Genomic DNA, 27245 nt, shown 5'->3' with positions numbered 1-27245 from the left:
GGTAGCCCTAGGCCCTTTGGTTATGGACAAGCAGATTTTTAAAGTTTGCACAAAATAGGCTTTATACAAGCATATGTTCATCTTTGTGACCCCCGGGGCAGGGTAAAATTTGACCCCAGGGGAATAATTTGAACAAATTTGGTAGAGGACTATTAGATGTCTCTACATACCAAATTTGATAGCCCTAGGCCCAATGGCTATGGACGGGAAGTTTTTGAAAATTTTCACAAAATAGGCCTTATATAAGCAAATTTTCAATTTTGTGACCCCTGAGGCAGGGTCAAATTTGACCCCAGGGGCATAATTTGAACAAATTTGAAAGAAGTTTACCCCAGGAACATTCCTGAGAAATCTCATCAGAAATGGACCAGTAGTTTAGGAGAAGATGTTTAAAGGAAAAGTTAACGCACGCACGGACGCACGCACGCACGACAGACACAGGTCCATGACATACCGGTAAGCCCCGCTGGCCTCTGGCCAGTGGAGCTAAAAATAAGTTAAATATGTACTGCATTATTTGGAGGTACCAAGTTACCTGTGCAGTCACAGCTTTAAGCTTACCTCAACAATATGGTGCAATATAATCAATATGAATTTTATCTTAATTTAAATACACACCAGCATTAAAATTAGCTGTTGATTTGTAGCAAAAAAATGAGACTTACATCAGAGTCATCATCTACAACTGCTGCCCGCGGCAAATTTTCATCAGGTATTTCCATGTAATTTTCATCTGTACTTTCTACACTTTTTGATGTAAATGAGCCTGGGTCAGAGCTTTCTATTTTGTGAATATCTGGCACTAGTTTCTTTGGCATACTTTTCTTCTCATCAGTAATTTGCTTACTATCATCAGTTGGTATGTCTTCAGCCTGCTTCTCTTGTTCACATGTTGATGCCTTACATGTACCTGTGTCTGTTTTAGTTTGTAACGCATCTGCTGTGTTACTTTTTTTCAAATCTCCTGTGCTTGCTTTGTCAAGTGCTGATATGCTACAACTGCCAGAAGCTGTTTGTAGATCTGCATCTGCATTACCTTCAGCCACATCACTAGTCTCATTATTGAGATCAATTTCAATCTCAACAGTTGTGCATTCTGTAGGCTTGGTTGTCAACAAAATCTGCCCTTCCTCATTTGGAGATGAAGCTAACCTTCCTACATAGCATAACACAATTTCATTAAAATTTGAATGAATTCTTGCATTACATAAATGTCATGGTTTATATAATATTGCTTGCATACATTGATAATAATGTTTCAATAGCTACATTTAATAGTTCTGTGTCCTGTAACCTGACTGACCTTTTGATGCCCCCAGATCGTATATTGTTTTTGGCCTGTCTGTCTGTCATTGTATGTGTGTGTCTGTCCCAAAACTTTAACCTTGCTCATAAAATGAAAACTCTTGGGTCTATGTTCTCAAAACTTCACATGTGCATGCATCTCATTGAGATCTACAATCAAACAAGGTTTGAAGTAACTAGGTCAAAGGTCAGGGTCACTGTGACTTTAACATTCAAAATATAACCTTGTTTCTAAAAAAGCTGCCGTGCAGCTTCAAAGCGCAGTAGGGGGCATTGTGTTTTGCAAACATAGCTCTTGTTTTTTTTTAAACATTAACACTTTCTTCCACTTAAAATAATGCTGTTACATGACAACGCTAAATATAGAAGTGTATAGAATATAGTTGTGTATAGAATATAGAGGTGTATTGAATATAGTGGTGTATAGAATATAGTGGTGTTAAGAATATTGTGGTGTATAGAATATAGAGGTGTATAGAATATAGAGGTGTATAGAATATAGAGGTGTATATAATATAGAGGTGTATAAAATATAGTGGTGTATAGAATATAGTGGTGTATAGAATATAGAGGTGTATAAAATATAGTGGTGTATAGAATATAGTAGTGTATAGAATATAGTTGTGTATAAAATATAGGTGTATAGAATATAGATGTGTATAGAATATAGAGGTGCATAGAATATAGAGGTGTATAGAATATAGTGGTGTATAGAATATAGTCAGGGCCCTCAATCTATCAAATCTGCCGCCGAATTTCGGCGGCAGTCCCCCACCTGAAAAGTATACTTTTTTCCCCTTTTGGGGGGAAAAATTCCCCCTAAAAAAATATAAAAAAAATATTTATTTATTTATTTTTTTTTTATAGAAAGATGTGTCTCATGATTATTATATCTCAATTCTATTTCAATTTAATCTTTTCAAACATACTAAATTATGAAAAATGCAATGAATATAGTGCAAACATGTACAAATGAAATAATGAGAGAGTAAGTAAAAAAATCCCCCAAAAAGGGAAACGCCGCGAAAAATTCCCCCTCCTAAGGGCTGCGGACCCCTTCCCCCAAAGTAGTGTGAGGGCCCTGATAGTGGTGTATAGAATATAGTGGTGTATAGAATATGGTGGTGTATAGAATATAGTGGTGTATAGATTTGGCATACCCCAATAAATAATCAATCATATGGCAAGTTGTTTTTTCTTTTAAAAACTGTTTAGATAATAGTCTCGACTGAGGTGCTTAAATTCATACATGCCATAATTAAGTAAGTCAAAATTCTGTCATTTTATTACAATTGAGTGGACATTTTTATTACAACCTTAAACAATATTTACCTTCACTTCATTATGGACAATAAACATTTACTAATTACATTTTTAAAAAGGCAATTCTAACAAATATAAACGATAAATGTTTTCAAGAAATTCATACAAACAAACATTTGCCATGCTTCCAAAGTTAACCACAGGTTCCCTGTGCACATGATGACGTCAAGTGACTTGTGGGATACGCCAAGATTTAACATCCAAACCACATACAATGCTGTCAGTATGACCGGGTGTGTACACAATGGCATAAATCATGTAACAAGATGTGAGCACATCAGCACTGTCATTATTAAATTATAACCAGAAGTTAATCTTAATTTTGATTGAATGCAACATGTACAGTGATTGTTTTTGCTTTATATTTAACAGCCTGTGAATTTATAATTGGGAAAAATAGGTTTACATGTATATCCCATGACATTGCGCAACAAGGATATCAGTAAAACTGATGGATACTCCCCGATGATGCTTTGTCGATATATGGGTTAATTGTGTGGATAAAAAGTGTGACCTTGAGAATATCTATAATTAGCCTCAGTGACCTTGACCCCAATGACATCAAACATTATCAAAAGGTAGAGGTCCATGCAAGGTACCTACATGCCAAATATATAAGTGATCGGTCATATATTGAAAGAGCTATGAGAAACTGTAACCAAAGTGTGACCTTGAGAAAATCTATTATTAACCTAAGTGACCTTGACACCAGTGACCTCAAACTTAATTAAAAGGTTGAGGTCCATGCAAGGTACCTTCATGACAAATATGTAAGAGAGCGGTAAAGTTTTGAAGGCGCTATGAGAAAATTGAAGGAGCTATGAGAAACTGTAACAATAGTGTGACGGAAAATCTATTATTAGCCTCAGTGACCTTGACCCCAGTGACCTCAAACCTCATCAAAAGGTAGAGGTCCATGCAAGGTACCTACATGCCAAATATGTAAGAGTGCGGTAAAGTATTGAAGGCGCTATGAGAAACTGTAACAAAAGTGTGAAGGAAAATATATTATTAGCCTCGGTGACCTTGACCCAAATGACCTCAAACCTGATCAAAAGGTAGAAGTCCATGCAAGGTACCTACATGCCAAATATTTAAGAGAGCGGTAAAGTAGTCAAGGCGCTATGAGAAACTGTAACAAAAGTGTGGCCTTGACCTTGACCTTGAACGCAGTGACCTCAAAACTCATAAAAAGGTAGAGGTCCATGCAAGGTACCTTAATGAAAAATATGCAAGAGAGCCGTAAAGTAATATAGGCGCTATGAGAAACTGTAACAAAAGTGTGACGGAAAAATTTATTATAAGCCTCGGTGAACTTGACCCCAGTGACCTCAAACCTCATCAAAAGGTACAGGTCCATGCAAGGTACCTTCATGACAAATATGTAAGAGAGCAGTAAAGTATTAAAGGCGCTATGTGAAACTGTAACAAAAGTGTGACAAAAAATATATTATTAGCCTCTGTGACGTTGACCCCAGCGACGTCAAATCTCATCAAAAGGAAGAGGTCCATGCAAGGTACCTACATGCCAAATATGTTAGAGATTGGTAAAGTAGTGAAGGCGCTATGAGAAACTGTAACAAAAGTGTGACGGAAAATCTATTATTAGCCTTGGTGACCTTGACCTTGACTCCAGTGGCGTCAAACCTCATCAAAAGGAAGAGGTCCTACGAGGTACCTACATGCCAAATATGTAAGAGATCGGTAAAATAGTGAAGGCGCTATGAGAAACGTTTTTAAAAATGTGACGGAAAATCTATTATTAGCCTCGGTGACCTTGACCCCAGTGACGTCAAACCTCATCAAAAGGTAAAGGTCCATGCAAGGTACCTACATGTCAAATATGTAAGAGATTGGTAAAATAGTGAAGGCGCTATGAGAAACTGTAACAAAAGTGTGACGTAAAATCTATTATTAGCTTCAGTGACCTTGACCCCAGTGATGTCAAACCTCATCAAAAGGTAGAGGTCCATGCAAGGGACCTACGTGCCAAATGTAAGAGATTGGTAAAGTAGTGAAGGTGCTATGAAAAACTGTGACGGAAGTACGATATTTATATGACTATTATTACTGTACAGCATTCCAAATGTCTATAAGTGCATGTTTCACTGCATTTTTAATGTATATTACAAAAAGCTGCTAAAGTTATTTCTTGCAATCATGATCATGTTAAGTTAATATCCTGGCACATGCATGTTAAAGTTGCTATAATCTTTGGATTATTAAATACACAATTTAAACATAGCCTTTTTCAATGTTATAATTTTAAAACAGTAAATAACTTTCTTTTTACAAATATAAACAAACACCTTAAGATGCTCTGCTATTGATGTATGAAACTGAGTTTAAATTTAAAAAAAAATCTCTTAAATATCTTTTATCTCGCCTTTTTAGTTGCACGCTTTTTCAGCAAACTGTAAACTGTGACAAAAACAAGAGCTGTCAAAGGACAGTGCGCTCGACTATTCAAGTGCATGACAGTATAACGTAAGCCATCATGGGGAAATTGTTCATATTCAATAATTTAATAGACGATCTTTCAAAATTAAACAAGAGTGCCAAACTGTCACAAGATACGCCCGTTCGAAGGTTTTGGACACCATGCACAATGCTTGAAATGCACTAAGTGACAAGTGACCTCTAGACCTAGTTATTGACCCGGCATGACCCATATTTGAACTTGACCTAGATATCATTTAGATGTAACATCTGACTAAATTTGGTGAAGATCAGATGAAAACTACTTCAATTAGAGAGCGGACACCATGCTAAATGCTTGAAATGCACTTTATGACCTCGTGACCTCGTTTTTGACCCGACATGACCCATATTTGAACTTGACCTACATATAATCTAGAACAACTTCTGATCAAATTAGGTGAAGATCAGATGAAAACTACTTCAATTAGAGAGCGGACACCATGCTTAATGCTAGAAATGCACTAAGTAACCTTGTGACCTAGTTTTTGACCCGGCATGACCCATATTTGAACTTGACCTACATATCATCTAGACACAACTTCAGACCAAATTTGGTGAAGATCGGGTGAAAACTACTTCAATAAGAGAGCGGAAACCATGCTTAATCGTTGAAATTCACTATGTGAACCCATGACCTAGTTTTTGACCCGGCATGACCCATATTCAAACTTGACCTAGATATTGTCTAGACACAACTTCTGACCAAGTTTGGTGAAGATCGGATGAAAACTATTTGAATTAAATACCAGACACTGCTGTGGACGCCGCCCACCAAGGGTGAAACTATTACATGTCCCGTTTTTAAAAACGGGTGTATAAAAAAGGGATTTTTTTTTTTTGGGGGGGGGGGGGGGTAGGGGGGGGTTTGAGAAGGGGGTATAATGTGGGGTGTGGTCATTTATTAGATGATCTTTCAAAAATAAAACAAGAGATGTCACCATAGGATGACTTATGCCCCCTATAAACGCTTGATAGAAGTTATGAGCTTTTTCCGAAACCTAAACGCAGATTTCGAAACCTAAACGCGGACCCTAAGTTTAAGGTCAAAGGGATCAAAATTTGTGTGCGTATGGAAAGGCCTTGTCCGTATACACATGCATATCAAATATGAAGGTAATATCTAGAGGGACATAGAAGTTATGAGCATTTTTCAAAACCTGAACGCAGATTTCAAAACCTAAACGCGGACCCTAACTTCAAGGTCAAGGTCACAGGCCGAGGGGTCAACATTTTTGTGAGTATGGAAAGGCCTTGTCCATATACACATGCATACCAAATATGAAGGTTATATCTCAAGGGACATAGAAGTTATGAGCATTTTTTGAAACCTTAACGCAGATTTCGAAACCTAAATGCGGACCCTAAGTTCACGGTCAAGGTCACAGGAATAAAAATGTGTGCGTATGGAAAGGCCTTGTCCATATACACATGCATACCAAATATGAAGGTTATATCTCAAGGGACATAGAAGTTATGAGCATTTTTGAAACCTAAACGCAGATTTCAAAACCTAAACGCGGACCCTAAATTCAAGGTTAAGGTCACAGGGGCAAAAATGTTTGTGCATATGTAAAGGCCTTGTCCATATACACATGCATACCAAATATGAAGGTAATATCTTGAAGGACATAGAAGTTATGAGCATTTTTTCGAAACCTAAATGCAAAGTGTGACAGAAAGACGGACAGACAGACAGAAGGACAGTCCGATCACTATATGCCCCCTTTTCCTCGAAAGGGGGCATAAAAAGGAAAAAAACATTTGTGTTGTTTTGTCAAAGTATTAATAAAATCTGATCATTAATAAAGAAGTTAAGGCAATGTTACTATGCATATATGCATATTATAATGGAAAAAGGGCCATAATTGCAGGGGTTTTTATCTGATTTTGGGGAAAGGGCCTAGCCTTTTATGAGGGGAAAAAAATCGCGCAAAATGCCGGATTTTGGGGGAAAAATGACACGAAACGCCGGATTTTGGGGGAAAATAAGGAAAGTCTTAAATAATAAATTCAACATATTTTGCTGTTTTTAAAACAAAATCAAGGCAACAGATAATTTAATTATGCAATATGTTATATTTTCTACACTGGATCAGGTTAACTTATGTATTTAAAGTTAAAAAAAAAAAAAAAAAAATATTATTTTTTTTTTTTTTAGGGGAAAAAATGAAGTCTGGGGGAAAAATTACCTGCTGAGGGGAAAGGGCCGATTATCGGCGGGTCCCAAAGAAGGAAAAAAAGCCCTGAATTGTTACAAAATGCTTGATACAGTTGTCTGCTCTTGTTTATAGATTGGGGTCATATTGGTAAAGAAGTTTGCAAAATATGACAGCTATATGTCAAGGGACATTGAAAATATTTGAGGTGGTACGCAAACTTTAACATAGATTTATCAATAATATGCATATTCTAAGTGGAAAAGGGGCCATAATTATTACAAAATGCTTGATAGAGTTGTCTGCTCTTGTGTACATGTATAGGTTGGGTTCATGTTGGTAAAGAAGTATGCAAAATATGAAAGCAATATGTCAAGGGACATTACAAATATTTGGGGTAGTACACAAACTAACATTTGCTGCATATTCTAAGTGGAAAAGGGGCCATAATTATTACAAAATGCTTGATAGAGTTGTCTGCTCTTGTTTATAGGTTGGGTCATGTTGGTAAAGAGGTATGCAAAATATGAAAGCAATATGTCAAGGGACATTGAAAACATTTGGGGTAGTACGCAAACTTTAACATTTGCACGCTAACGCAAACACCAACGCCAATGTGAGTAGGATAGCTCCACTATATATATTTCATATATAATAGTCGAGCTAAAAATTAAGCAGAATATGCAAATGAATCTGAGTAAACACAGATCCACTAACATAAAAATCAAATTATTTGTCTTTTTCAAATTTTAAACAATAATCTTGTAAAATAATTACAATACAATTGAACTCCAATTTTCAAACAATCGAGTAGTTTGAATGATAAACATTCATTGTGTAAATTTCAAACACAAATTTGTTGTGTGTACTATTAGTTACACTGATAGTAACTGATGGTGAATGGGATATACACCCTCAGTAATTTCATACCAAGTACTGAGGGTGTATATCCCATACACCATCAGTTACTAACTGTGTAACGATTGTATTTCAACCGACTACTCCAATACTCTGGGTGTAAAACAGTATGGAAATTACTCAGGGTGTATGGAAAATACACTATGGGCACGTGACCACTCTTAGCCAATCGGATAAGGTCTTTTTTGTAGGAGGTGAGATAGCTAAAACGTATTCTCCATCGTTATTGACAAAAGCGTTTCATTAATGCTAATAACTATATATGATGTCCCTCATTAAGTCGATTGTTATTTGTAATTTTTGCAGATAATTGTTAATTTAATTTCTCAATTGTTTGCCATCAAGGATAGTATGTGAAAGGTCTGCATAGCAACGCACAATGGTATATGTCTGGCTACATTTGCAAACCAATATTTAAGTTTGTTGTCATTTTGAGATCGGGAAACAACCAAAGATTGGGCAAGAAAATCTCTGATGTAGAAACTATTTTCTGAAACTTGGGCTTAAATTAAAGTAAATATAAGTTGATTATCAAATAGAATTTATTTGTCTGCATTTAAATTACATAATTTGTTTACTTACATAAACAAGAGCTGTCTCCATAGGATGACATATGACCCAAATAAACGCTTTGATAGAAGTTATTGAAATGCACCTGTGACCTAGTTTTTGACCCAGCATGACCCATATTCAAACTTGATCTAGATATTGTCTAGATATAACTTTTGACCAAGTTTTGTGAAGATTTGTTGAAACCTATTTGAATAAGACAGCGGACACGAAAAGTGTGACAGACTGACAGATTGACGGACAGTGCGAAAACTATATACCCCCTTTTCTTCGAAAGGGGGCATAAAAATAATTATTTGACACCCAGTACTGGCTCTTCTAAACCTCAGTGGTAAATAACAACAAGAATTTAAGTAAAATTTGACATTACATCATTGATACAAATGACAAGGCGAAGGTTTATGAGTCCAATTCAGCTACATGTATTCAAAGGATCAAAACAACTCACCTACCAAACAGGCCTTGAAATATAAACTAATTCGCCAGAATTCTCCAGTTAAAGTTTAAGGATGGGCAAGTTAAGTTTTGTAAATACTCACCAGCTGAGCAAGTGCTTTTTCCTTGTTCTGATAAAATAATTGAATTCCAAAACTCTCAAAATCAATAGAGAGTGAAAACAAGTTGCAGAAAGAAAAAAATAATGTACACAAAGAAACTGCCATATCGTTTTGACAATTTCAATGATTTCAATAATGTCACAGGCACAATAAAATAATTGTCAAAATCAGTAGCGCAGAATGAGCTTGTTTTGTGCATGACGCTTCTTTAAATGTAATGTTTTGGCTTATTTATTTAGTACTGATACATTGAAAAAGACAGATACAGTGTATGTCTTTCTGTAAAAAATTGATTTCAACTTGAGTCATTTGTATCAATCAATTGAATAATTCAGGGCCCTTGCTACACTTTGGGGGATTGGGGCCGGGGCCCTAAGAGGGAGGAATTTCGCATCGTTTTGGACGAAAAAGGAGAATTTTAGAAGATCTTTTCACCAACCATTCAACTTAAAATTGCTATATTTTAATGTAATTTACATAAATATACAATTAATCAAAGGTTTATAGCACGATACCAGCTGGCAATATAGGTATACAAAAAAACAAATTTTTTTTTTGGAGGGGGGAATTTTTAGCTGAAATAGGGGAAAAAAGTTAACTATTTTAAGGGAGGAAACGGGCCGAATTTCACCCCAAAAATAGCCAAACGAGGGCCCTGGAATTTTAAAGTGGGTATGCACGATTTTGTCAAATTAATATTTATGAATTTATAAAAAATGTGTAAAAAACATATAATACATATATTTCAATATAAATTAAAATAAAAGTTAAGAAGAACATGTGTTAAAAAAATGCGAAATAGGCAATATATTTAATCCGAAATCGAAAATGTCTGTACAGTCAAATTCGCCAGTATGTATATCACGCATGTACAATGTGAATCTATATTTAGTTTAACTGATCATTTTAATTTCCTGCAACAATATCTATTCATACGACACACAAACACTAACTCCTATCCTAATAAAAAGACAAATGCTTCGGTTATTGTAGGAAAATATGTACAAAATATCTTCATCACAATCGCCTCTGGGCGCTAATTTGTCTTTGCTGCATTTTATGAAATTCATCTTCAATGAATAATTTTTCTTGCCTATTTTGTGTTATTGTAACATATTTTTATCAATATATGACAATTTAACACATATCAAAATCGTGCATACCCACTTTAACACAATTGTTTAAATTATTCATATATCAGAATAATTAACAGTCAACAGAGTCCCCAAGATTTACTAACATTTTTTAATCAGGCTTGTCTTTCATTTAATAAGTCCTGGTTTCTTATTATAAGAAATAACATTTTTTGATGTATCAATAATGGATGGCGAGCAGATTTATCTGCATGGCAAGTGGTTTACTTGTCCTTAAGGGCGAGTAAATCTGGAAATATTGTTTAAGGTCAGCTATGAAAGCATGAGTAATTAAACATGTTACAGTAAACAGACATAATTTTTATCCTTGATCTTATCACTTTATTTATGGACAAATTGTTGTTTACCTTCTGAAAGTTTACAATTTCCAGTTGTCTGAGTGGCTGGCATATAGTCTGTGATGCTCTTGCACTCAGTGTCCTGTTCAGCACTGCTCACTCTTGTCACGCTATCATCTTTGCAAATATTGTCCCCTGCTTCTTCAGTATCAGAGCCCATGTCACCCACCAGATCTTCATCCATCTCAGTACTATCAGCGGCATCTTCTGTCTCTGTTGACTGGTCAATAACACTCCAGTCACCAGGCAAGCCAAGCATATCTGTGGAATCGTCTTGGATTGCTGTCGCGAGCAGTACATCAGATTCATAAAGACCCTCTACAGGCCTTTGATCCATTTCAGAATTACCTTTCTGTGCACTATACTATAATCTGAAAAGAAATGAATGAAGCAATGCCTTTGTCTAGCTAAAGAAACTTCAGCGTACAGTTTATATAGTATTGACATACCTGTATGCTGAAGCCAACCCCGTATCGAAAGTCAACCAGAGTCGTAACATATTTATGTCACGCTATAAATCAAAGAAAGCTCATTTTCTTGAATACATTTCTACATGTATTGGTGAATGAATATAAATTACTGCATCGGGGAATATTTTAAGGTTCAAATATTTCAAATGCTTCTTACAATAGATGAAAATAACTCTCATCAGTCTGAAATTCACAATTTTGACGCCATTGTTGCTTTGTCACGTGACGAGTTTTCATTTGAATACTTTCGGATCGACCTTGACATTTTTTGCTGAAATTGTTAACATTACTTTCGTTTTATGAAATCTATTATTTGTGATTAACAACTTACGTCTGGTGGATTATAAGACTAATTTCAGTGTGAATCAGGTAGTTTTAAATAATATTTACCTTGAGTTTGTAAATACACTACAATTTGTTTACAAAACACGCCAGAATAATCTAAAATAACGGGAAATGTCATTCTGAATTTGAAAACACTTGAGCACATGGTATGTTACTAAAAATAGAAATAACGTCATATGACCGTGAAATCTCGGGAGATATGCATTTCAAGAAAGTATGTCACATCGCTGTTTTTCTCGATATGTAAGGGCAGAATAGATAAATTTTAAATGTTAAAGATAGTATTTTGTGAAAGAATATAACAGTTAAATGTGAAAAATGTCAATCTTTCTGATCAAGTGGTTGATTTGTGCTAATAGCTGCATTTAAATGCTGTTTTGGACCGGTCTTTGTTAACTGTCAACTTTTCGGGAATTTCTGGTTGACTTTCCTAATGGGGTTGGTCCATAACTATAAAGTCGCGCCTGTCAAAAATCATAAAAAGCGACATTTAAAGTTATGGTAGCCAGAACTACCTTTGTGCGGAAATTCGTTTCCGGAACGATTGACCCTGCTTTATAATAGTAACTAATAATTATGCATAATTAATAAAGATTTACATATGAATGCACTGAATAAAACTAAATAAAGCTCAATATCCAATCGATATGTGTACCTATTAAACGACAGTTTTAATACAGTGCCTAGACCGTAAGGACAATTATTTGACGCTGCTTGCGGTTGTTGTTGTTGTTGTTGTTACAGTGCGGCGACACGAAGTACCTAATTCTACCCAAATCTACCGAAATCTTCCTAAATCTACCAAAATCTACCGAATTCTGCATAAATCTTTGTAAAAATAATTATTTTACATCATGTTTGTGTGGTGGGCACTATTGTTTTGTTTAATGCTTCATCTTTACTCGAGACAATATGTAATTTCCGAATAAAATTACTTTAATAAATATATGTTACACACCACTTACTAATTGATCTTCCCAAATCTACCCAAATCTACACCAATAAAAACTAATTCAAGCTACTTTTGTCAAAAATTTTGAGACAAATATAACAACCTGTGGTTGCTATAGAATTGTGTCGCCAAGATCAACAAATGTCTAAAAAAACTAACATAGATCTAAATCACGGTACGTAATAAAACAAAGATAAGCCAATAACAGCGTACCGAAAGCGCAGTGTCAGTATTAAAAGCGAACTGTTTAATGTAAGTACTGAACTAATCAGACGACCAGTTAAATTTTCAATTAAAGAATGACATGAAACGTTTTAATGAATTAATTTTTCATGGACTGTGTCGTACAAATTCGATTTTAAACGCGCTACATAATTTCAATTAACGATGTCGGCCATAAAACAAAATGACGAAATGATTACGGTAATCAATTGTGTGACAATAAACACATTAATAAAGCAACAAACGAGCACATTTGTTGTTATAGACAGGGGTTAAGCTTCGAAAATTTGTACCATTCTTATGGATTAGGCGTAAATTTTTTATTTAAGATCGGGCGGGTAGAGGCGTTTAGCGTAGACGTAAATGGCACGTTTATTAAAAACTATTAAAGGCACTCGATTGAGGATTTGGTCTGATTATTTGATGTTTTGGAAACCAACTTGCAATACCGACTGCTCGTGTAAACATGTGCATAGAAATATAAATTGTATTAAGATTATCACTTTTGTTTAAATCATGATCAGTTAGCGTCGTATTTGCTAAAGCAGAAATTAATATTATAAGTGTTATAGTCGAACTTATTTACGTAATCAACAATTGCACCACAACCGTTTAAGCTTGTTTTAATAAAGAGCGAATTATTAAACAAATTTTGTTACAAACCAACACTCGTTACGTCATTAAAATCATTACATATAGTATTTATTAAAGTTTCTTTCAGGTATAGAAAACGGTGACGTAAAAACGGACAATACGCCAATTCTCAATAAATGGAAAACATATTTTGAAAATTAATATAACGCAGGAGATAATGCAGCAACCTAAATTTATGTTAACCCATATCATCATGTAAACTGTCATGAAAGCGACATTTTAAATGATGGAATTTCTGTCTTTGACGTTGAACAAGCCGTACAGTCTCTAAACAAAAATAAAACTGGTGTGGGTTGAAGGACTTCCGGTAGAATTGTTATGTTCGTAAATAGCATTTAGTTTTAACATAGACTGTTCTGTGTATGCTTTGAAACGGGGAAAATACCTATGCATTGGGACTATGAAACGATAACCCCAATCTTAAAAGACCTTAATACAGACCGACGAAATACAGCAAATAATAGAGGAACAGCAGTTAAATCGTCTGTAGAAAAGCATACTGTAGCATACTAAACACGCGTCTAAATAAATGGCCATAGGACAACAATATTTTATCAGCGCACCAAAACGGATTTCGCCCAAAAATTAGCACTATAGACCAATTATGTATACATTAACGTTAATATTACAAAGCCGCTTGCGTACTCGTAAATCAACGTTTATGGCATACGTGGACTTAAGTAAAATAGAACGTCGTTAATTATGATAAAAATTCAGTGCATACGGAGTAAACGGCAAAGTGGTGAAAACTATATAATCTCTGTATTCGAATGTACAATACTCTGTTAAAGCGAATCACTACAAAACGGACACTTTCTATGTAAAATCTGGTCTGAAACAAGGGTTTTTGCCGTCTACGCTAGCCTTTAACTTACAGTGCGATATAATAGACCAATTCACGCGTGACGTCACGCGCACCTGCGTGTTTAATTACATCCCGACTGCATTGGTATGTACGCATGCGCAATTAATTTCCTTCTGTATTACATATAAAATAGCTGAAGTTCAATATCAATTTTTACCATGACCAAGCGTTTCAGCACTATATCATCATACAACATTGGAAAGATAAATGCATAATCTTTTGAAAAAAATGCATGTCATCAAATTCTATGTGTTGTAACTCAAAATATTTACCTTAGAATAGGCTCACCAGTTTTGACACATGTGGAGGCGACCATTTTGGGCTCAAATAGTATGACCTACTTTCAAAGCCGGGAACCATCAACAGAAATAGTAGAGCACAAAAATGGCTATTTTTCTTATTGCTTACACAGATACCTTCAAATTGATACCAAAACGTGCCATTTGCAATGTATTTTACAAATCCTAGGTAGCATGCACTGAACAATGTGTGCTAAGTATCAAGTTGACTGCATGTAACCCTGCAAACAGGAGTTCCGGTTTGGGGTTATGTGACCTTTTAGAGAACCCAAACCCTTCAAATTTGAATTGAAGGCACTTTTCCATCAGGTATAATCTGTTTTGACAAGGATCACAAAGTTCCGGTACTATGACACACAGAATTATCATAAAAGTTGCCGTTGAAAGCGTCATGCGTTACAGCGTTTCGCGTCAAGAATTAAGGTAGAAAAGCCAAACTTGGTTACATCATATATGCAGCACTAAGACTCCATACAAGGCATCACTTTAGATTCTAATATGCAAAGCTGATGTAACATATGACTTAATGAGTGAAAAAAAATCATCAATGGCAATATTTGTGCATCAAAGCAGGTGTTGAACCTGATTCGAACTATTTTTTTAGGCACATTTTAGGTAAAATCCATGTAGAAGCAGCATTTATGATGTCATTTGACCCAACAAAAGGGCTTGCTTGCATGAAAAAACAACACACTTGACTCCTTGACTAAACAAAAGTCATCGTCGGACATGAGCTTTAAGTCTTTTGTCACACCTGGACCTATGATTCCTCGGCTCGAGTTCCGTCTCGGACAGGCTCCGGAAAGTGTCAGTCTGGCCCGGATGCTCAATTCCGTGTAATCCGAGAAAACAAAAAGTTTTTGTGTGCACATTTACCCATTACGGTGCCAACTAATGTAAGTTAGATACACAATTAAACTAAGCTTTCAATAGTCTGTGTTGCTTTATTTGCTGCAAATGGTTAATTCACCACGCCGGCATCACATTGTCGGGCACACTGGCAAAGTTATCGCTACAAAATGTGGTTTCAGAGCTGCAGTAAATGTAAAACACCCAATTTTCCTAATTTTGGTGACAAAAGTGTGCCAGGATATCAAAGAAATCATTTTACAATAGATTTAATTGAAAATAACGGCGTAATAACGTGCAAAGACACCGATCCTCTTGACGCGACCGGACGAGTGTTGAGGGCCGTCTCTGAATCAATCATGCTGTACAGTTTGTGATGGCCTGTCACTTCAGCAGCACATGTAAACCAATTGGACGACAGTTCAGGCAGAGCTATAGACCCATTTCGACACCGCCTACAAATGCACACGTAGGTTTAGGCATAATATTGACGTCACTTAAATACAGATTCCCTGGTGTTTTTCACACAAAGTCTATCACAACTACATTCTTCCAGGAAAGAAAGCATAATATTATTATCATTTTTGTGTTTTCAGCTGAAAACTTGATTTTACTTGAACTCACCAAGATATCCAAATAGGAAAAATAAGGCAAAGTAGTGTTATTCTAAGTAGATCTGCCTGACGGGGTTGAAGGCGAAGGCAGATAGCAGTGGCGGTCAAAAATTGGCAGGCATTTTTAACAGTAAAAGGCTCAAAAAGTAAACAAAAATAATAATAACATATGAAATAAAGATATGCATAAGTTTCATTATTGAGATTGATGCAAATTAATGTCAAAATGTCATTGAAAAACAATACCGAGTGTTTAAGTAGTCTTAGAATATGTCTCCGGAACAGGTTTCGGTGTGATTTTCCAGCATTTACCCCCCCCCCCCCTTATGACCTAAGTGCAACAGCCCAATTGCAGACAGCCCTAATTTGGGTCAAAATGACATCTGGCAGTTATGTTTTGCAATACAGAGAGTTTGTGATGGTCAATTGTCATAATTCTGGCAGACGACTAACTTGGACGGCTTTTCTTAAAGGTTACGCATGCGCAATTAATTTCCTCTGTATTACATATAAAATAGTTGAAGTTTAATATCAATTTTTACCATGACCAAGCGTTTCAGCACTATATCATCATACAACATTGGATAGATAAATGCATAATCTTTTGAAAAAAATGCATGTCATCAAATTCTATGTGTTGTAACTCAAAATACTTACCTTAGAATAGGCTCACCAGTTTTGACACATGTGGAGGCGACCATTTTGGGCTCAAATAGTATGACCTACTTTCAAAGCCGGGAACCATCCAAAGAAAAAGTAGAGCACAAAAATGGCTATTTTTCTTATTGCTTACAAATATACCTTCAAATTGATACCAAAACGTGTCATGTGCGATGTATTTTACAAATCCTAGGTAGCATGCACTGAACAATGTGTGCTAAGTATCAAGTTGACTACATGTAACCCTGCAAACAGGAGTTCCAGTTTGAGGTTATGTGACCTTTAGGCAAAAGAAAGACGCAATCAATGGATATAAATAGAGCGTGATCGTTTATATTTAAACGATTATATTTATATATAAAAAATCAACATGCCAACAAGTTGTTTTAATTTACTGAAACAAATAATATTGATAACAAGAAATAAATAGATCAATTTCAAATATACAACATAAAAAATAACCATAATGGTATTTGTCTGGGAAAACTTACACGTTGACACATTAAATAAACATTTAATTAAATTAAATTTTTCATTTGATTGTTTGCATCAATCTGAAACTCGTTTAAGCCTTGTATTCCGGTGTTTAATTGCCCCTTTGTTCTGCATAAACCGATTATCTCGTTTTGATCAGATATTGTCCAGACTTTACAAACAACATGGTGTCATAACACCGAGGGGGGGAGGGGGTAACTTCCCAAATTTTAGGGTAGGGTTGTCCCACTGAGACTTCCTAAATGTTTATACCGGAACTCTGATAAAGTAAACCCATTTTGATACAAGATTTGAAATACAGACCCATTTGTATACGATACCATTGACAAAATGGACCTATTTCAATACAAGAATTTTGATAAACTGGACTCATTTCAATACTAGAATTTGATAAAGTGGACACATATCTTACTAGAATTTTAATCTCTTTCATATCAATACAGTATACTAATCGAATTTGCTGGTATAATTCCATGTACACATGTATTCAGTTTGATAAAAAATGTTGGTCACTGTGAGAGGAACATACATACAGTGCTTGGCTGGGCTAAATTGCTTATCAGAAAATTTATTGATCTCATGATCATTATATAATATTATACCACTGTATCATGCTGGTAGAACTTACTAATTTTCCAGATCTCTATCAGTCTGGTTTCTACTCCCTGGAGAGACAGTAATGTTCCAAGTTACACCTGTATATTTACAGGTGATTGCGTATACAGCTTGGCGAAATTTACTTTTTGAAACCCATTTATATACAAGAATGAAATTTATCATACCCATTTTTATACTGATACTTTCAAATCTATATGCATTTATATACAAGCGAATTTCTGATTGCAATACCCATATCTATACTTAGATGCTCAAAACCATACCCATATCTATAATTATTAGTTGAAAAACACACCCCATATTTTTGGCACACCCCTATATACCCGTATATAGGAAGTTACCAATCCGAGCATAAACCACACTGGGTGGCAGATGGCAGTCTGGACATTAAACACAGTTGATGATGTCACCATCACGTACTTCTAATATATCTGCGAATGAAATTTGAAACTTTAAATTGTAACAGAGTCGTTTGTAACAATGACATACAATATTCATAAAGAAACACTAGGACTTATGATTTAAGTAAATAATAAAATGAATAACTAACATAGATACAATCTCGGAGTTGTCATATGTCTCATCATGGGAATAGTAGAGGAGGGTAGTGGTTGTTACACTTCGCTCATATTAATTATAGATAATTTAAATCTTAAGAAGAGATCTTCAAACCAGAACTGTATGTCCATGTTATAGCAATAAAATGTATGCCCTATAATGCCTACACATGAATATTTTATGAATTTCAAAGAAAGGTTTGCGTTTTGAATTTTCGAAAGGCTACCTTTGGGCAGAGAGCCTGCTAGCTTGTTTGAGTGTTTGGCAAGCAGAAGAAGAAATAATGTTTTTTCCACGTGTTTAAGACATAAAAAAGGAGTTAAAAGAAACAACAAATAGTTAAATAAAGACCCTTATGCCATCCTATCACTATATTCAAATGAGTTTACGAACTCAATAAACTTTCTTCTTCATCACACGCTACGTCATGTACTCTATGTACATTACTGCTGTTAAAATGAACCGGAGCAGTTTATCAAATAATAGCCGTTGGTAAACTCGGTTGCATTTGCAGATTTCTGCATACAAACATAATTATGTTTAAACTTGCACAATGTTTTATTTTGTCTATGGTAAATGCCCATATTGTACAAAATAATTTAATATATAAATACACAAAGAATGGAAAACATTCCATTACACAACAGATAAATGAGTGGATAATACCCGTGTACAAAATAGGACGTTCCGAATTCCAGTGTGGTGCTATTTTTACCATCTTATACTTTACACAGCTCTATGCCTAACATTAATTTAATCGGAAAGCAAATATTGCAGATTATTTATGAATTGTGCGATATTTGTATGGCTTGTTGTACATTCTCAAATGTCAAAAGTATATGGATGGATTATAAACAATGCACATTACGCGAAATAAGGAAAATGTGATAAATTGACAATTATGTCGATATACAGTACATGTACATGTGAAATAAGTCGCGTTTATAATAAAGCGTCAAAATATTGGGGAAAATGACGCAATAAGTATATCATTTTATTACGCCATCAATCAGCTGATTCATTATACGGATGGCGAAAAATTATGTCATATGACTAGATTTAAAGGTTGAAGGTCTCATACTTTTGAAGCTAAAGTTTTCTCGACTTTATTTCTTATGAAAAATCATTCAGTGAAAAAGTAAAAAGTAGTCAGTGCACGCGACACACAAGGTTGAATACAAGGCTAGTATATTCCATAAGGTGTTATACCTTCAATGTCGCGTTGAAAATGGGATAAATGTCAGTAACTACTACAGATATTCAATCGAAACTTAACACTTGTCTTCGGAATCATTATGTTACGGTGTATGGCTCATTGCCCTGAGCTGTAATATAGGAGAATTGTGCCCATTAATTTTTTGTTTGTACATAGTGTGCTTAGATTTTGAGTGAATAAAGTAACTTAAAAACACTTTTTACTTTTCTGAAAAGGTAGCAAAGTATTTAACGGTTTTTACGTTTGATTTTATAAATCAAGACATTTAAAATGCCTAAATGAATCATAAAAGCACGCTCACCTTAACAGATAAAGCATAAGTCATCAACTGATACATTCCCATTGCGGCGTGCTTAGACCCTATCACAACATTGAAATGCATGCAGAAAATAAATTGATGAAGTCACTTTGTTTTAAAACACAGTAGAATTTAAGTTATATGACTTATTATATCCCACTGGTGATTTCTTGTGGTTATCTAACAATTACCAAGCACCAGACTGTACAATATCCGCAAACGTTTGCACTTTAACGCACTTCCAGAATAACAGGTTCTACTTCGGCAAACCCGTATGAAATGTGAGATGTACTATTACGACCTGTGATGATAAATCTGTCAGAAACAACACGAATTAATGCCCTCGCGAATCGTCAAGAGACTAGAACGTTTTAAAAACAATATTTGCCATCTGATCGCATATTTTATACAAGTCGCAAGGTAAACAAACAAGCCGTATAAACGAGCTACTATTAACATTTTCGATAATGCAGTTGAACAATGGGTTAGTTTCAGAAGCCGTTAGATTGTCAGAACTTAACATGTTAAAGTGATATTATGGGATTTTTCACTGTTGAAGTTAGCTGAAAAGAATTAAAAGGTCAAAACAGTTAGTTACTGACCAATTATCTGGAACTCATCTTGCTACTAGTTGTTAATAAAAAAATATATATTATATGCGATATTTTACATGACTGGTGAGTCCTTAGTCTTATTTATAAGAAGCGCAAAGAATTTAGAGATACTTTTTATATGGGCTAAATGTTAAAAATATTACCAATATAAAAAGTAGCTTAATATTTGAGAGCGTCAACAAGTTGGACTAGGTGAGTCCGCCAAGCCAAAATGATCTGTAAATAAAAATAGTGTCTTTGTGTCGTATGAACGAATCTGCACTAAAACTACATTTAAATTCACATCTTAAATCGAATCATTTCTGTCGTCAGTTGTCAAAACGAAAGTACGCGGTTGATATTCAAATGCAATATTTTTCTCTTTCCGGGATATTGTCTTAGTAAGGTGATGCTCATTAACAAATATAAGTGTATATGAAGTGAAAACACCAAAACAACGGTTGCGATAGACACCTATAAACTATTAGATGCCCATAATATCACTTTAAACAAATAATGGGATATATCAGAAATTATTCGAAAGGTTTTCAAGATAAGATATGCCACAGATTGCTTCAAAATTCCCTCCAAGCACCAATGGTAAATTTACTCGTATAGTGACTATGGAGTCTGTGCACATTTAGTGTGTGTACACGATTCAAATATTTGTTCATAAAATTAACAACTAGATATTACAGCACATAGTATATTTGTAACAGCCACGTAGGATTTACGTTGAAGAGCTGCATATACTAGTATATTTCTGATTCAAAAGCTTTCAAATACAGACGTGTTAGATTTGATTCTTAAACATAATTCCTTGTTGTGATTAAGGAGAGGCAACGACTGCAGAATTGACGGCACTATGCCAAAAGATCTTAGAGGAGAAGAAGTGGCCAAAGGAGTGGACCCAGTCACTGGTCATACCCCTATTGAAAAAGGGCAACCTCAAGTTGTGCGAGAATTACCTACCATCAGTATAATCAGTCATCCCAGCAAAGTCATGCTACGCATCATCCTTAATCGATTGAAAAGTAAGGCCGAGGAACTGCTGGCCGAAGAGCAGACTTGATTCAGAGCTGGAATGAGAACAATAGAACATATCTTCAACTGCAGAATCATCATCACCTGTAACACAAACGTGACCTCTTCGACAACTTAATTGACTTTAAGAATGCTTGACCGCGTGTCACATGATGACATATGGCATGTTATGAGAGGATTCAACATTGACGAATGACTAGTCCAAGTCATTCAAGAACTCTACGGAAAAGCCGCCAGTGCAGAACTTCTCAACGGAAAGCATGTGCGGGGTATTTCGATGTTCACTTGCTAGAAAAAAAATGACCACACTGATTACGTTTTAATGCATGTAGATATTGAATGTTAAAACATACACTCAACCTATTATCTTGGTGGCGACCTTGCTATATATCCAAGAGTTATTAATGTTAAAAAATAATCATTGGCTCCTTGTATAATATGATTGTTTATCCTAACAAACTGTCGTCACTAGGGAATAAATTTATGCATTCTGATAATGTTAATAGCAATTTACATATAAATGGCTAGATTTTGTGAAATCAATCTAGATGAATGCGATCTTAATTATATTTGGTTAAATTAAGTGTTGGGTGATTCAAATGAGGTCTTACTTCATCTTGTACATCTTGTTGAACAGTCCTTGAAAGACCAATATAGACAGACTAAGACAGTCGTGGTATAAGTTGGTTTTTAAGTCGTCTAAACGTTTCATTAATCGTGTATCGAGATATTTTGCCGTGTTTCTATATGCAAAATTAAGTCCATGTTTTTTAATTTGTATCAGTATATTGCCAGTAAAAAAATGAAGATCGGCAAATACGGAACTTTATGAACAAAATAATGTTATTTATGTAATGTAAATGAAATTGGCTATGAATATCATTGGCGTCGCCCTGGAGGGCGGCGACTAGTATGTAATACATTTTTGTTTCCCATATGGGAGGAGAAGTTATATTACGGATCAATTTTTGTTTTAAGAATATCTTGCATAGTGGTGATTTTTTGTATAAATTAGTGAAAATAAGAACTGCATTTGTGCCTATTACATTTATTACAACATGTATTGCCAATAATGCAAAGCTAATTGTTTTAATTAAAAAATGATTCACAATTGATCACAGGGGAAAGATCACAGGGACTGGGCAAATACGCGAAACCTTCTGGTTTTGTATAAAAACAAATGATGTTTTGTATAAAAGCAAAACATAATTTAAAAAATATTTATTTTGTGGTTTTTATAATTTGCTTATTTAGTGGAGAATCAATGAAGTGCGATATTTGACGACCTATCGCGCAAGCAAGTTTATTGGAAGGCGTAGTTGTACGAAAACGTACAATGTATTAGTTTATTAATAGACATATAATAACGATCGCTATACACAACTTCACCATATAGCAGTATATAAGTGAATGTCAGCCGGAATAGCTCAGTTGGGAGAGCGTTAAACTGAAGTTGTTTACGCAACAGTCATCTAAAAGCCCCCGGTTCAATCCCGGGTTCCGGCACGAACGGAACAGTTCGGCGGCTGACAATTTTTTCAGTCAGGTTAATAAATATGATAAAGCTTTATTTTATGTAGACATTTTAAAATCCATTTTACCACAAGTGGACATTTTTATTAGAATTAATAGATGCGACGTGGTGACAACGTTAATTGAAATTTCTTACATCACTTAAATATCTTATAAAAAAATACACGTGTTTTTATATTAACAAATAAATGCAAACAACATATCTATTATCCATGTATTTTTATGATTGTCTCTCATAGGCCTATCCCTACCACATATAGGGCGCGAAGCGCGACACGTATTATTGATTGTAGCAATGAGTTGCGATAAAGGAAACAGCCGCTTATCAAGGAGGAGCTGTGTCCCAGCAATCCGTTTCCATAGAGTCAAGCAATCCTCGGAGTTTTTTTTAAGAACCACATATAGAGCGCGAAGCACGACACGTATTACTATCAAGGTGGTATGGGCCTTAAGCATTATCCGACCATTACGTCCATAGTTATCTTCCTTAGAATTTGAGAAATTGTGAAGTCCTTGTTCGAAGTCCAAAATTTTCATACGATTGTTCCCAAACTTTCAAGGTTTTTTATCAATGAGGACCCAACCCTAAACTCTATATGAGCAATATCGGACCATAAGTCCAGAATTAGGTCTCTTTGAATTTAAAAATAAAAGTGAAAAACTGCTTGGTTAGGTTATTATGTCAACATTTTTCATCAGATTCTTTCCAAACTTACAGTCTTCATATCAATGAGCATTTTTACCTCATTTAAAATGAGAAACATCGGGACAATAAGTCCAGATTTTTTTCTATTCGATTTGACAAAATAAACAATTTCCACTTGTTTAAAAGATTTCACAACTTTCGTCTGAATCTTTCCAAACTTGTTAAGTGCTTTATATCAGTATTACTCGAACCCTATTGAAAATGATGAATATCGGGAAATAAATCTAATATGATCTTTTACTGAATTTCAAAGTATTGTGAAATGCAGCTTCTTTATACAATTTACAGTTTTCATTAAAAAAAATCAAACTTTTACGGTGTTTTCATATCAATTAGTACTCAACCCCTATCGAAAATGAGCAACGTAAAAATAAGTTCAGAATCATCTCCCCTTGAAGTTGAGAAAAATATGAAATTACGCTTACAAGATGAAGCAGATTTTTAAAAACCTACACAGTTCTGTTCCATTAATGAAAACTGCACACGGATACCAGTAAAAAAGGAAACCAATGTAAATAAAATGAACTACGACGTATTTGGGAGTTACAACACAAAATTATAGATAATGGTAATTTAGGAGTTATAACACAACATCATAAATAATGGTTATTTGGGGGTTATAACACAAAATCATAGATAATGGTTATACCAGTATCTTTTTCTATTTTGTTTAAAATAATCGGCCAATATATTAATATTTACAGTAGAAAAAAATCGTTCCATGTAACTTCATTGAGTTCCTTTTACACTGAAATTCCCGACGCCCTTTGATGCTTTGCATCAATACTTATCTTGTTACCTTTTCAAATGCACATCATTTCATGCACCACGTAACACCTATTTACCGGAAAAAATAAACAATCGATAACTGTTAAAAATGAGACTTTCTTATTGACATGTACAATGATGTGTTGTTTGAAATCTGAGAGCATTTAGTTCAATGATTAAAAAAAAACTGAGTAAAAATAGCCACCTGTCTAGCTCCTGGAAAATGATATTAAATAAAACGTGTGTAATCTTTATTGTTAACATCTTTGCACTTACTTAAATACCACATGGCCCAACAGCCTTGGCATTTTTGTATTAATATATTTGTTTCAAGTTTATATTACAAATGTATGTGCTGAGAATTAACAAATTGTCTAAACATAATATGTCACTACTTTCGAAGCTTAACCGCTTGCTACGCAACGAACTTTTTAAATCACACCGTTCAATCGGCTCAAGCGACGACTGTGGATCTTGCGACGACTGAGATACTGTATATATGTCGGCGGAAAACGGAGTTTAAGTATTTCCCTCTTCTTTACATTTTACGTATTGGGTTGAGCAGGTTTGCGTGTTCTTTGAGAGCCTAAGTAAGAAGGACTTTGTGTCATCAATTTTAACGAAACCATCTATTAGATAAGACCAATCATAATACATATGGTCGGTATCATCATATTTGCTATTCTGTTTATGATGCAAGGATTATTAAATGAAAATTTAGTGAATTTATTAGCATATGCATATTTTTGCCCATGTTACTAATTGGATAAACCTAAGAGTGTTATGGGTTTTTTTTAATTACTGTGTCACTAAAGTACACTAATCTGAGGTAATAAAAAATATTACATCTTAAATGTCTGCTACAAATTCTTGATTTGAACGCCGTTCTTATTGCTACGCAGAAACGCTCCACAGACCTTGTATATACGAGAGGTAGACACAACGACAAATTTCAAACAAAGTTATGCAATCGGGACAACACTTTAAGTTGAAACATATAGATTTGAGAAGACCAAGCAAAGTACATCACATCAGCGTATATATAACGGTATAATGCGTTCAGTTTGCAACAGAAGTGTTACAGTTGTCAAATATCTTGAAAGTTTTCAATATGTACAAAAATTGAACTAATAAACGTATTACTTGTAACATTATCGAAATGTTGATATCGATCGGCGAAATTAAAAATACTTGAAGTTCATTAACCCCGATGAGAGGCTAGAGAAACTTCAAGCCTAGGTGTCCGTGGACTGATCAAATAATTGAAATCATTTATGTGCACATTAACGAGACTAACAAACAAATGACCCCGTTTCTGAGCACACCTGCTCTGTGATAGATCTCCTATCATTTTAACACCAAACCTAACGCTTGACTGAAAGCATAAATGAAACAATATGCTCTTAACATTAGAATAAATAACATTATTCAAATCATGGCGATCAGTAATTAGCTAGGTGATGTAATATTGCTTGACAAAGCTAACAAATTACAAGTTATTTGTCTCTGAATCCGTGAAGATTGCGTTCTAACAGACCAATACTAATCCCACCCGCCATATCAAACACGATGTGTTCTAGAAATTCTAAACGTTATTGCGATTGACAAATAAGTGTCATTAAAAAAATAATTATTCATTCCCAGATCGGATTTTGCGTTGTTAATTAAACAGCGAAATTTCATGTTTCATCATAAACAAACAGATATCGTTGTGGCATCAAATTTTAACAAACACTACTAGGGAACAGTTTATTATGAAAAACGAATTTCTGAGTTGGAATTGTTTAACCTTCTGTGTGTGTGTGTTAGTGATTCATATGGGTTAGAATTCCCTTTGGTACCACACTACACGATTTCCATTCCTAGTTGTATCAATTTGTGTTCGTGCCAATAAGATTTATGACACACATAGTTTCTGTATCTTTAAACAATTCAGTTGTTTACAATATATAAGTTGAATAATGAAAAGTTTGTGCGAAAAGTGTACGATATATTTTCAATAAATCCATAAAAAACACTGGTTATAGTTTTAAATATTGCTTTGCATTGTCCGTTCCAATGCGTAATTCCCAGTAACTGTTTCTCATTTTTGTTTTTAGTTTTATGTATTTTTTGTATAAAAGTAGTTTATTAGAACAACAATTTCTTTTCTGATATTTGCTTGCGCTTCATTATTCTCTATACTAAATGTCTTAAAGGACAAACTAGCAGGTAATACAATAATTCATATCTTTCCTATTAGTAAGTCAAGTTTCATCACCACTCCATCGTATGCTTCTGTGTTCTGCAAGGTCTTGTTGCTCCTAACCAGCTTGCCTTTTAGACCTTGGCTGGGCTTTCTGTTTGTCTAATACTGCCAGTATTCTATGTGTACGACCAAAACCTGGAGATGGTGTCACTGTCCTAACTTTTATTTTCCGACCACAACAGATATTTTGCAATAACGTTGATCCAGTTAATTTTAACTTAAAAACAACGTGCAGCGCGGACGCTACATATGGTCGCAGTAATTTCGCAGTGCACATGTTAAGGTTGCACCAAAGACGAAGACGACATGCCAATAAATTGAATGTAAAGTGGACGCCTTGGCGTCCTCGATGATCGCCGCATGAACAGCGTGATATTTCAGCATAACTGAAGTAATAACGCTTAATGACGAGGAATGCCGCTTACACGGAAAGAAA

The 27245-nt window shown here is 34.8% G+C and overlaps 1 protein-coding gene across 2 annotated transcripts in view; it reads right to left on the bottom strand.

The window, feature by feature from the left end:
• LOC127860094 (uncharacterized) overlaps positions 1-12366 on the bottom strand; it is a 64324-nt gene extending 51958 nt beyond the window's left edge. The window contains exons 1-4 of one of the 2 annotated variants that reach the window (XM_052397898.1): positions 12273-12366; positions 10812-11173; positions 9293-9319; positions 666-1156 (exon numbers count right to left, since the gene is read on the bottom strand). In XM_052397898.1, the coding sequence (XP_052253858.1) occupies positions 666-1156; positions 9293-9319; positions 10812-11139 (846 nt within the window). In that variant the 5' untranslated portion in view covers positions 11140-11173; positions 12273-12366. The remainder of the gene's footprint in view (positions 1-665; positions 1157-9292; positions 9320-10811; positions 11174-12272) is intronic. The other variant, XM_052397899.1, reaches the window with a different exon arrangement.
• Between the last annotated feature and the right edge of the window lie 14879 nt (positions 12367-27245).

The sequence above is a fragment of the Dreissena polymorpha genome, chromosome 15 (genome assembly GCF_020536995.1).
Source record: "Dreissena polymorpha isolate Duluth1 chromosome 15, UMN_Dpol_1.0, whole genome shotgun sequence".
Classification (NCBI taxonomy): Eukaryota; Metazoa; Mollusca; class Bivalvia; order Myida; family Dreissenidae; genus Dreissena; species Dreissena polymorpha.
The sequence above is the reverse complement of the archived record's forward strand: the minus strand, read 5'-3'. Positions and strand labels throughout refer to the sequence as shown.